A 13,132-nucleotide genomic window follows, 5' to 3' on the forward strand; every position below is an offset into this window, starting at 1 on the left:
GCAATTTATAATGGATTTTTTGTGTGTGTATAACAGATGTGAGGAACAGTGGTTCCCCCCAAAATCAGGCCTTTTAATACCCAGCAAATTATTGGAGGTCTTTCAAAGTGTAAATATTTTATTTTTTAATGTATATATATATACATATATATATACATATATATATATGTGTGTGTGTGTGTGTGTATATATATATATATATTTGTTTGTTTGTTTTTTGTGTTTGTTTTTTTTTAAAGAGAGGAAGGGAGAGGGATAGCGAGTTTGAAACATTGATGAGAGAGAGACATAGATCAGCTGACTCCTGCACACCTACTACTGGGGATGTGCCCACAACCAAGGCACATGCCCTTGACCGGAATTGAACCTGGGACCTTTCAGTCCGCAGGCTGACAGTCTATCCACTGAGCCAAACCGGTTAGGGCATGGAAATATTTTATAAATGTCGTTTTTAATATGTTCTTGACCTAAAATTTATTTTAAAAAGTCATTGAAAATGAAGTTAATGAAAGCATGACCAGTTAGCCGTGGCTCCAAACGAACAGCCATTGAGAGCCCTGCTGGCCTTGAGTGTCTCATGCTCTGATCAGTCTGATGTCAGGTTGCATCTGAAGTCTAAGCTCCGAGGCACTTTGAGTTGAAGCAGATTCCTTAACTGTGCTGAGATGATGTGCCAGTGTCACTTTTCATACTGTTTACTTGCTTATAGCCAAGTTATTGCCTTACATTTCACACAACCAAATGTCCCTTTAATTAGTTGCAAAAACTTAATTATGTTACCTTTTACATATTTTGTCTATATGACCCAAATCTCTAGTTTATAATTTGGGCATTTTAATATTTTTGCTTTTTAGAAATTTATTTTTATTAATAATCCATATTTGTCATTTTTTATATCTTTTTTAAAAATCTTTATTGTTGAGATTATTGGTATGCTTGTCCCAGAGGCTCCTTGCACTATCTTCATATTTTTGGATTCTTTTTTCATTCTTTTTTAAAAATATATATATATTTTATTGATTTTTTACAGAGAGGGATAGAGAGTTAGAAACATTGATGATCGAGAAACATCTATCACCTGCCTCCTGCACACCTCCTACTGGGGATGTGCATACAACCAAGGTACTTGCCCTGGATTGGAATCGAACCTGGAACCCTTAAGTCCACAGGCCGACGCTCTATCCACTGAGCCAAACTGGTTAGGGCTGGATTCTTTTTTCTTTTTGTTTTTCTGGTTGGGTTTTTTTTTTTTGTTTGTTTGTTTGTTTGTTTTTTTGCTTCCTTGTATTTCAAATCATAGACTTGATTCTTGGGATCCTCTAGTCTACTGTTGAATCCCTGTATATTATTCTTTAGTTCAGTCAGTGTATGCTTAATTTCTGACTGATCCTTTTCCATTTTTTTGTGGAAGGTAGCAAATACAGGTATTTATTTATGCTGCCATCTAGGTTCTTCTCTCTCTGCATTTTAATACTAAAAGTCAAGTCTATATTGACATAGTGTGAGAAATGATTGAAATTAAATCCTTAACTCTTCCCTGAGATGTGCTTATTTTAAATTTCTGCATCTTGTCTGTTTATCAAATAGAGAGCGATTCTACAATACTAATGCCTCAATGAGCAACCTAAAAAATGTGATTTATAATATGATATGAAATTTATTTTCAATATTTACTAAAGCACTCCTCAGTTTTCAGATGACAAGATTTCACTTTATAATGTAACACTAACATGATTTTCCCCCCTCATATTTAGAAACATTGTGATAGACAGAAAGCAAATCTACGAATTCGTTTCAGACCTTCCCTCTTTCAGCATGTTGGTCTGCATTCTTCGCTAACAGGAAAACTTCAGAAACTTACGGTTGGTGATTTCATTTGATTTTCTCATGAGCGTTCGAATCGTTGTTCAGTGCATTGTCATTGTTCTTCCTCTTAAGGATTAGCTATGGTTGTTTTAATTGCATATATGTTTCTCCTCCTAGGACAAAGATTACATGAAACCATTACTTCTTAAAATCCATGTAAACCCGCCTGCAGAAGTCTCTACTTCGCTGAAGGTCTACCAAGGACACACGCTGGAGAAGACGTACATGGGAGAGGACTTCTTCTGGGCCATCACGCCGACAGCAGGAGACTACATCCTGTTTAAGTTTGACAAGCCCGTCAGTGTGGAAAGGTTGGTGATGAGTGAGACGTGTTTGGTGATCTGTGATGGGAGTGTTTTGTGTAGAACAGATGTGAGGAGACAGTGGGTCCCCGATGTTGGGTTATAGAATACATTTCCCACAAGTTGGTAATAACATGGGTTTGTTGTTTTCAGATATAATAGCAGCATTTAGCATATTTGATAAATTCTGTTGGTATTTCTGAAAATGCATTTAGTATAGTTTTTTCCATACTTTTATGTAGCACTGTGCTGCAAAATCTCTGATTTGTTTTCACATTCTTATCGTGGAATATCTCCTAAGATTTGAGTTGGTTTTATGCAGTCAGTTGGTTGAAATGACAAGTTTAACAAACTATGCCTATTTCTAATCAATGGCTTTGCAAATTCTGGATTCCTTTAATACAGCATGGAAGAATTCACAACCCTTTTTTGTGTTCCAACACTCTGTCCACTATACAAAGTTTAGGGCTCTTTCTCCCGTTTCTTATTTAGCAGTCATGAGGCCTTCAGACTTCGCTGTTTTGGTTGTGTTGCCCAGGCTGTAGCTTTATTTACATGTGACCCTCGGGAGAGAATAATTCTCTAGGCTCTGGTTTGTTATGTTAGGCGTTCTCATGAGAGGCCCATTCGGTTTTTAGAATATGCACTGTTTTTGTCCTTGAACAGAATTATTCCAAATGACTTTTGGCATATTCTTTTCTTGCTCTAAACTGATTCTAAAGAGGAATTTAAGTGTGAAAATGTTTTAAGCAAGGGAAATATCACTGGGAAAATATAAAAAATACTTTAAAATTATATTTTGCACTTATATGAATATGTAATATTTGTTGTTATAATATTTAATGCTCATTTCTACTATATAGTGGCAATCTGCACTATCGTTTGCCACATTTAAAGAGTCATCACAGAATTAGAAACAGTAATTTTCTTTCACCTTCTTGATAAATAAGAATAACTTCAAGCCATGTCTATTGGTTTATTTTTAGCAAATAAAAATAATTCCATTGAAGAGCTGCCTGAGAACTCATATTGGAGATCAAATTTCTTAACAACGAAAACGTTTGCAGTTAACCTCGGAGAAGTATTATTTACATGCTCCTACTGAGGAATTTTTCTAGTAGAAACTCATGTATGAATTTTCTGTCTTAGGATAGAAAAAAAGCAAAGACTCTTTCATTTTCACAATAATCTATGCTACCTGGGAAAAAGTAGAAGTTGTGCTATCAATGCAGACCTGAAGTATTAGGAAAATGTTTTCTAGCTGTATAGCATGGTATATGTTAATTGTACAAAACTTGAAATGTATGAAGAATAAGGGAAAAATCAAAACCCAAGGACACCATGTGACCATATTGGCACCTTTTTGTTTCTTGATAATTCTGTATACTTTATACTTTGAGGTCATGTTGTATATGTAATTTTATACCTTATATTTTCAATTATACTCTCATATATGATTCAGAGACCTTTTAATGGCTGCATAATACTCCATTGCATGGCTCAATCATCATTTACTTATTCTAATGTTAAACTCTTTTTAGGTGGTATTGAGTTTTTCACTATAGATAATTGCATAGCGAATGCCTCTGAATCAGTCTACCCAAACTCCAGATTATATCCATGGGCTCTATTTTTTATTTTTAGATTTTTAAAAAAAATTGGTTTTCAGAAGGAGAGGAAGACAGAGGGGGAGAGAGAGAGAAACATTGATGTGAGAGCTGAACACCCATCGGCTGCCTCCTGTATCCCGGAGCCCACAGCCTGGGCCTGTGCTCTCCCTGGGAATGGAACCGGCAACCCTTCCGTGAACAGGACATCGTCCAACCAACTGAGCCACACCAGCTACTGCTGGCTTTTTTTTTTTTATAGTGGCTTCCCACCCATATTTTTGTATCTATAGCTGAGGTATTGAATGACCCATTATTATATGAAACAATATCCCACAGCAGAGATGTCTTAAAAAAAAAGTGTCTCCGCAAAAAGGCTGGAAGTAATTTTTGGTATAGCTTAGAAGAAGCTTCTTATTTGGGTTTCCTAACTCATTTAACATTTGAAAATCAATACCTTATCATATGTGATCTCTGCCCACAAACATTATACTTAACTGTTAGAACCATGTTATAACTATTATTTGCTGAATATTCTTAATATGTAAAATACTTTTTGTCAGTTCTCGCAAACTTCTTGGTATAGTCATGTGTGGTGGGAACTTCTGCTTTGTATGTTCCCGTCAGGAGCACAGATCTCGGTTGCAGGCTTGATCCCCCGGCTCTGGTTGGGGTGCATGCAGGAGGCAACCAATCAATTTCTCTCTCTCTCACATCAATGTTTTCTCTCTCTCTCTCTCTCTCTCTCTCTCTCTCTCTCTCTCCCTCCCTCCCTCCCTCCCTCCCTCCCTCCCTCTCCCCCTCTCCCTCTCCCTCTCCCTCTCCCTCTCCCTCTCCCTCTCCCTCTCCCTCTCCCTCTCCCTCCCTCCCCCCACCCCCCTCCTTCCTTCCACTCTCTCAAAAAATCAGTGGGGAAAGAAATATCCTTGGGTGAGGATTAACAGGAACAAAAACAAAAAACAAAACAAAAAACATCTAAGATGCAGAAAGCTAATGCAACCTGCTAAAGTGAAAATTCTAGTAAATGAGACACCAGGTCTTAGATCAGTTTTTTGTTTTTTCTTTTTACTGTTAAGCTGAAAATTTTAACCACTTAACTTAAACTTAAGTTTTAGGTTTAGATTTAGATACGCTTTGTATGTCCTATGTGGTTTCCACCCTCCTCCACATACCCCACACACTAGTTTCTAGAGTATATTGAGACCCAGAGAGTGTTTGACTTATCATATATTATGTAATTATTCATTATTCAAATATTTGTTAACACTGACAAATGGAATTCAGTTATTTAGAATCAGTTACTTTATTTTTACTCTACTAATACTGAAATAGTTTGTATTGGATAAAACTGGTCTTTGAGTCCTGGCTGGGTTCCTCAGTGGTTAGAGTGACATCTCAAGGTTGCAGGTTCCATTCCCAGTAAGGGCACATACAAGAATCAACCAATGAATGCATAAATAAGTGGAACAACAAATTGATGTTCCCCCCCCCCCCAAAAAAAAAAAGACAGTAAAAAAACAACTCCAGGAAACTAGTCTTTGAACTTGCCACAACTAGTGGCTGTCCTAGTGGAAATTTCCTGACAAAAGACACAGTATTGTGATGCAACTTTGATGATTCTGTCCACAGGTTTACATATCTGAAGCAGTATGAACAGCTATATAAAACTGTCATCACTTTTAATCTGTTAAGTACATAAAGCAGCAAACCTGCGCCTTATGACAGAGGAATTAACATACACCTCAGGCAGCAGTCCAGTTTCTGAGTTCCCTACAACCACTCAGAACATAGCGGCGGGGACCACAGTCCTGGCGCTGCAGCCCGCGCAGAAAGCTGCCTGAGGAGAGCCGCCTTCCTGAGGCTGAAGTCTGTCTGACCTGCACTTTTACTTCATTCTTGTCTTTCCAGTTACTTGTTCCATAGCGGTAACCAAGAACATCCAGGAGACATTCTGCTGAACACTTCTGTGGAGGTTTTGCCTTTTAAGGTAGGACTACTTTGCCGCTTAATTTTCCTTAAGAGCCAACACCAATAGACTTCGTTCGGGCTGTTCTGGTTTTTGAGATTAAAGTTAGTTCCCATTGCAGAACCTCAGTGGTGAGTGATATTAATTAAAAAAAATATATAGAACACCTCGTGCCTTATTTATAGAATGAGCCTTATTTTGTTTCCCATTGGAAAGTGCTGGGAAGTCTGTACAGGAAAATAAACAAATCATTCTTTTACTTAAATATTTTAAAATATATTTTATTGATTTTTTTTACAGAGAGGAAAGGAGAGAGATAGAGAGCTAGAAACGTCAATGAGTGAGAGACATTGACCAGCTGCCTCCTGCACACCCCCTACTGGGGATGTGCCTGCAACCAATGTATATGCCCTTGACCGGAATCGAATCTGGGACCGACCTTTCAGTCCACAGACCAACGCTCTACCACTGAGCCAAACCGGTTTCGGCCTTTTACTTAAATATTGACCTACTGTTTATATCGAGTCCCCAAATACCATGTGGTTTTAATGCTTGTTGATTACATAGAAAGTTAATGTACTGGTCTTAAATTTCTCTAATGCTTAAATTTCTTCCAGGTTAACACACAGTTCTTGTGCATATTTTTAATAGAAAATAGGGTTCTATTAAATTGATTTGGAATTTAAAATTATTTGAAATTTAAGTTTCCTAATCACTGGTATATTATATACAGATTCAAGAAGATGGTTAGAAAAAGAACTCTCACATTGATAAACTTTAAAGGTTCAAGATTGAAATGGCACTTTCTATTTTTAGAGATAGCTGTCCCACAAATGCTGCTGTTACACTTATTAAGATATAGTAATAATTTAGCTTTGTTTTAAATAGAAGAAATTATTAATAAAATAATGTCTTTGTTCTATTTTAGAGTGAAGGTTTGGAAATAAGCAAAGAAACCAAAGACAAACGATTAGAAGATGGCTATTTCAGAATAGGTAATACCTACTTTAAACTTGCAAAAAATTGTCCTTTATTTTGAACTTATTCCTAAAGTAAATTTTTAAAAATCCTCACCTGAGAATCTGTTTATTGATTTTTGTTTGTTTGTTTGTTTTAGAGAGAGGAAGGGAGGGAGAGAAACATCGGTGTGAGAGAGAGAGAATGATCGATTGCCTCCTGTACATGACTTGACTGGGGAGTGAACCCACACCATAGGTCGGTGCCCTGACTAGGAATCGAACTGCAACCCTGTGAGGTACAGGACAGTGCTCCAGCTCACTGAGCCGCCCTGTCAGAGTGCCTAACGTAATTGTAAACGCTTTCCAATGTCTAACAGCTTTAGGATTACAGTTACCAGTCCACCCCAAGTTTTATTTGTTCTTGAGTTTTAGTATCCTGACCCAACTAGGATTTGAGATCAAAGGTTCAGGTACTGGTCCCTGCACCTGCCGTGTCACTGTTGCACTCACTGGCAGACGCGGCCGGCGGCCTGCTGCAGGCTGGCTGCCGAGCGTCTCTCCTGGTCTCGGCAGCACCACCTGCCGGAGCCTGTGCCTTTCGCCCTGACCCGCCTTGGGCTTCAGATCTGTGCTGACTCCCACGGACACAGCCCCGCTCTGAGCATCTGTGACGCGGACTGTGTGGTCACCGGGCCTTCTGCGGTCCCCGTTCCCGCGGTGCTGAGCCTGACCTGGGAGACAGCCTGAGCGCCGCCCTCCCTGCCCGCCTGTGTGAATGTCCGCCCGGACGCGCTCCGTTCTGGGCCCTGCGGGAGCGGGTCCCTCTGGCTCCTCACAGAGCCACACAGCTGTGCTTTAAACACCGGCATTGTAATCATGTCAGCCCGGTGACACGTGCCAGGCAGTGGGTCAGGCAGTGTGTCTGACCCACTGCCTGACTCACTGCCTGCCCCGCTGCCTGACCCACTGCCTGCCCCGCTGCCTGACATACTGCCTGACCCACTGCCTGCCCCGCTGCCTGACCCGCTGCCTGACCCACTGCCTGACCCGCTGCCTGACCCACTGCCTGCCCCGCTGCCTGCCCCGCTGCCTGACCCACTGCCTAACACGCTGCCTGACCCGCTGCCTGACACGCTGCCTGACCCGCTGCCTGCCCCGCTGCCTGACACGCTGCCTGACACGCTGCCTGTCCCGCTGCCTGACACGCTGCCTGCCCCGCTGCCTGACACGCTGCCTGTCCCGCTGCCTGACACGCTGCCTGCCCCGCTGCCTGACCCGCTGCCTGACACGCTGCCTGTCCCGCTGCCTGACACGCTGCCTGACACGCTGCCTGACATGCTGCCTGACACGCTGCCTGACCCGCTGCCTGACACGCTGCCTGACACGCTGCCTGACACGCTGCCTGACACGCTGCCTGCCCCGCTGCCTGCCCCGCTGCCTGACCCGCTGCCTGACACGCTGCCTGACACGCTGCCTGACCCGCTGCCTGACCCGCTGCCTGCCCCGCTGCCTGCCCCGCTGCCTGCCCCGCTGCCTGACACGCTGCCTGTCCCGCTGCCTGACATGCTGCCTGACCCGCTGCCTGACCCGCTGCCTGTCCCGCTGCCTGACACGCTGCCTGACACGCTGCCTGCCCCGCTGCCTGACACGCTGCCTGACCCACTGCCTGACTCACTGCCTGACCCGCTGCCTGACCCGCTGCCTGACCCACTGCCTGCCCCGCTGCCTGCCCCGCTGCCTGCCCCGCTGCCTGACCCGCTGCCTGACACGCTGCCTGACACGCTGCCTGACACGCTGCCTGACACGCTGCCTGCCCCGCTGCCTGACACGCTGCCTGACACGCTGCCTGACACGCTGCCTGACACGCTGCCTGCCCCACTGCCTGACCCACTGCCTGACCCACTGCCTGACCCACTGCCTGACACGCTGCCTGTCCCGCTGCCTGACCCGCTGCCTGCCCCGCTGCCTGACATACTGCCTGACCCGCTGCCTGCCCCGCTGCCTGACCCACTGCCTGACCCACTGCCTGCCCCGCTGCCTGACACGCTGCCTGACCCGCTGCCTGCCCCGCTGCCTGACCCGCTGCCTGACCCACTGCCTGACCCACTGCCTGCCCCGCTGCCTGCCCCGCTGCCTGACCCGCTGCCTGACCCACTGCCTGCCCCGCTGCCTGCCCCGCTGCCTGACCCACTGCCTGCCCCGCTGCCTGACCCGCTGCCTGACCCGCTGCCTGACCCGCTGCCTGACCCGCTGCCTGCCCCGCTGCCTGCCCCACTGCCTGACCCGCTGCCTGTCCCGCTGCCTGCCCCGCTGCCTGACACGCTGCCTGACCCACTGCCTGCCCCGCTGCCTGACCCGCTGCCTGACCTGCTGCCTGACCCACTGCCTGACACGCTGCCTGACCCACTGCCTGCCCCGCTGCCTGACACGCTGCCTGACCCACTGCCTGACCCACTGCCTGACCCACTGCCTGCCCCGCTGCCTGCCCCACTGCCTGACCCGCTGCCTGTCCCGCTGCCTGCCCCGCTGCCTGACACGCTGCCTGACCCACTGCCTGCCCCGCTGCCTGACCTACTGCCTGACACGCTGCCTGTCCCGCTGCCTGCCCCGCTGCCTGACACGCTGCCTGACCCACTGCCTGACACGCTGCCTGACCCACTGCCTGACCCACTGCCTGACACGCTGTCTGCCCCGCTGCCTGACACGCTGCCTGACACGCTGCCTGCCCCGCTGCCTGACCCACTGCCTGACACGCTGCCGTAGCAGCGTCGCATTTCTGACTTGACAGTGTTGCGAGTGCCACACACATCACTGTAACGAGACATGAAATAATGACTGCCAGCGCTTACCCACCATGGCAGGACAGAGGACGACTCTGAGTGCTTTTTAACGGCGTGGAACGTGGTTGTTTCACCACGTTAGGTGGCAGTGTGGTGATGGTGTAGTGACACAGTAGCTATGCTGAAGGATGCATCTCCATACCAAGCCCTCACGACAATATCCCAGCTCACGGGAACGCAATGGCCAGAAAAATTAGAAAACAAAATGGAATATTTCATCACAGCAGAATTCCTTCCCCAAAAGAAAAATTCAGAGGAAGCTGTAGCCGAAGTGAATTTCTGAGTAGCTCGTATTAGGCAAGCAGGTAAAACACATTTACCAACTGTGAGTTCCTTAACTCACTCACTCATGGACTTCCCTCATAATTCCCTGCACCTTCTCAGAAACGGGAACCAGTGTCCCATCTACACAGCAGGCGGGGGCCTGGCAGTGATTGTAGGTGTAATCCTGAGCTCAGGACCAGGGTTTTTCCATGAGAGAACTGCCTCCACCATGTTATCTCTCTGAAAGTTAATTTTTGCTGCAGGTTTGATATTTTGTAATGAATCCAGCCTTAAACTACAAGACAAACCAGTGCTTATATGCAAAACTTACATTGTAGTCAAGTCACTGATGACAGCATTATTTGAAGGACAGGTAACAAGCTACTTGAGGAGCTTCCATAAGCCACTTTCATTGAAAGTAATGATATGTCATAAGTCAAATAGAGAAGAATATAGTGGAATTCCATACATACCTTCCAAGTGATGACTGCTCCATTAAAATCATGTGCTTGTGGATTAATGTCAGTATTTGGCTGTTGTAAAAGGAAATATTCAGGATGAAATATGTAAAATTTTACTGATCCATATTAACAGATGACCACTTGCAATTGATTTTTAATGATAAGGATACTGACTTTGAATTCTAGTTCATTGAAATGTTATCACCCCAAAACAAATTATATTCTCCTTAGCACACCTGTATTAGAAAATGGTTCTCTGTTGTTGTTACATCTAATTTCATCAACACACATTTGTGGATATTTGTGTTCTCTCTACATACGTACCTACATGGTATCCTCAGTCTCCCTCCTCCCATAGTGACTGCTGCCTTTATAGAAACAGTTTGCATCCCTGGCTTAGAGAAATGTGGCTCAGAGCAGACCATTTCCTGCCACTTTTTCAATAGCATTTTCTGGCTTTCTATTTAAAAAGAATATTATTCCTCTTGGCAAGAAAAATTGAGTACAAATGACTTTTTATAGGCTTTCTTGGTCCTTATTCTTATGGGAGAGCTTTTCTAGTTTATTATCTTTAATGGTTTTATATTGTAATTTCTAGAGAAGGCATTACTTCTTAATTCCTTTGTATGTGACCTCGGGAAGAATCCACATAGATTGAGCCCCTGCTCCAGGCCAGCCACTGTGTGGATGTCTGTGTGAAGCACTGGAATTGGTTGTTAGTGCCGTAACTCTCAGAGTGGCTGGACCAAAGGATGGTAGTCTATTTTGGTAAGGGTTGAGTAAGTCACATTTTGCTAAAAACCTGTGTTAAAACATGATGCCAAAATATACTTTTGTTTTGTTTTTAATTTACAATAAGAAAAAATGTAGCTCTGCCTCCTGAGATGAATTGCTTCTACGCATGAAAAAATTTGAAGTTGAATAAAAACAGGAAGAAGGGAAAAATGCCCCCGTGCCCGGGGTGGAGACTTCCCTCGAAGCCTCTGCTGCCGGTTTAGTGATAAGGAAGCGGGCGCTGTCTTTTCCTGCTTTAGCAGTGAAGGCCGGTGCCTGTTCCAGCCACCCACGGTGTCCGTTTCTGTTTTGAAGGGAAATTCGAGAACGGTGTTGCAGAAGGGATGGTGGATCCCAGCCTAAACCCCATTGCAGCCTTCCGACTTTCCGTTATTCAGAACTCTGCTGTTTGGGCCATTCTCAATGAGGTAAGGCAGTCTACATCAGTGAAATAGCTTAGTCTACATTTTTTTTTTAACATTTGATTTAATATTTAAGGCCTTTTTGGAAATGAAAATTAATTGCTCACCGTACTCTTCACAATTTTGTATTTCAGATTCACATTAAAAAAGTCACCACCTGAGCATCTCCTGAGAGACCAATACGTTTTTCTGTACGTTTGTTGATTAAAGATAGTGAACCATGTACTTTTTTTACTGAACACTACCTCTTGTGAACCTACTGTAGACGCTTGTCATTTCCACTTGGAAAGTGACTCTTCCACGGATGATATATTCCTTCAAACCTAAGCTGTCCTCCAATTTTAACTCCACTCAAACATTTTCCAGTTACGACAGCCTGATAATATGACTTGTACTACTTAGGTATTATACTAATACATAAGAGTTGTACATATTGTTACATTCCTTAAATTTGAGAAAAAATGTTAAATACATTTTATGAAGGGGGTACTTTTGAGATTCATTTATTTTACTATTATAGACCCTCTTTTATAGATTATCAGGGATTATATATAAATATATAAATATACATAAAATGTTATGGAGTTAATTTATTAGAAACAATTTAAGTACATATTTTTGTGCAGTAAATTTTTGAATCAATACTTTTTTTGAAATACAATTACTTTGCTTTTTTAAGTTCTTTCTGTATTTTCCTTTGGAAATGCAAACATAAGTTAATGCCATTTTTCAAATTCACTGCCATTTCAGAGTGATTCTAGGCTGATTTCCTAACAGAAGTACTTTTTGACAGTAGCACCTGCAGTTTGGCTTTCCACGGTTTCAGTTCCCATAGTCAGCTGTGGTCCAGAAATATTAAATGAAAAGTTCCAGAAATAAATAATTCATACGTGTTAAATTGTGCGCCGTCCTGAGGGGGTGATGCAGTCTCATCCCGGCCCCTCCGGCCCACCTGGGACGGGGATCACCCCTGTGTCCGTTCCGCACCTCCCCTCATGCCGTCACGCCGGCATTGTCATCTTGCCTCACAAGAAGGAGGGCGAGTACAGCAAATAAGACACTGAGATGGACCACAGTCACACAACTCTCATTACAGCCTATTGTTATGATTGTTCTTTTATTAGTTATTTTTAACCTCCTCCTGTGCCTAATTTATAAATTTTATCATAGGTACGGATGTACAGGAAAAAACATAACATACATATATGTATAGGGTTTGGTACTAGCCGTGGCTTCAGACATCCCCTGGGGATCTTGGAACATATCCCCTGTGGATAAGGAGGGGACTACTGTAATTGCTGATCTTGAGCAAAATATTTCAAAGGCATTAGTCATTCCTTAAAGCCAAGATTTGTAAACCAGTGTCCTTTTCGAGGCTTGTTTTACTATGTTGTGTATGGTGTGTAGCCACAGAAAATCAGTCTGATAAGTTTCAATGTGCAGGGATGATGCCTTCAACTCAAATCACCATGGATTTCACTCATTCCATTCTCTCTTTTCTTATTGATCCTTATATACCTGCAATCATGAGTTTTGACAAAATGTTTTCTAGATAATGCTATTGTGTGTCATAACTGGTTTAATATTAAAGAAAAACAAAATTGTGATACTGGTTTTTGATGAAAGATATTGTAGCAGTTGTATGTTTTTCCAAAATGATTTTTCCTATTG

At 43.6% G+C, this 13,132-nt stretch overlaps 1 protein-coding gene across 3 annotated transcripts in view; it reads left to right on the forward strand.

Moving 5' to 3' along the window:
• Positions 1-11,684, forward strand: part of MGAT4A (alpha-1,3-mannosyl-glycoprotein 4-beta-N-acetylglucosaminyltransferase A) — a 68,082-nt gene extending 56,398 nt beyond the window's left edge. For all 3 annotated transcript variants that reach the window (XM_084900351.1, XM_084900350.1, XM_084900352.1), the window contains 6 exons: positions 1,755-1,862; positions 1,984-2,177; positions 5,684-5,762; positions 6,670-6,736; positions 11,355-11,467; positions 11,596-11,684. In XM_084900351.1, the coding sequence (XP_084756477.1) occupies positions 1,755-1,862; positions 1,984-2,177; positions 5,684-5,762; positions 6,670-6,736; positions 11,355-11,467; positions 11,596-11,622 (588 nt within the window). In that variant the 3' untranslated portion in view covers positions 11,623-11,684. The remainder of the gene's footprint in view (positions 1-1,754; positions 1,863-1,983; positions 2,178-5,683; positions 5,763-6,669; positions 6,737-11,354; positions 11,468-11,595) is intronic.
• Positions 11,685-13,132: the final 1,448 nt, after the last annotated feature.

The sequence above is a fragment of the Pipistrellus hanaki genome, assembly GCF_964339955.1.
Source record: "Pipistrellus hanaki genome assembly, chromosome: 12".
Lineage (NCBI taxonomy): Eukaryota > Metazoa > Chordata > Mammalia > Chiroptera > Vespertilionidae > Pipistrellus > Pipistrellus hanaki.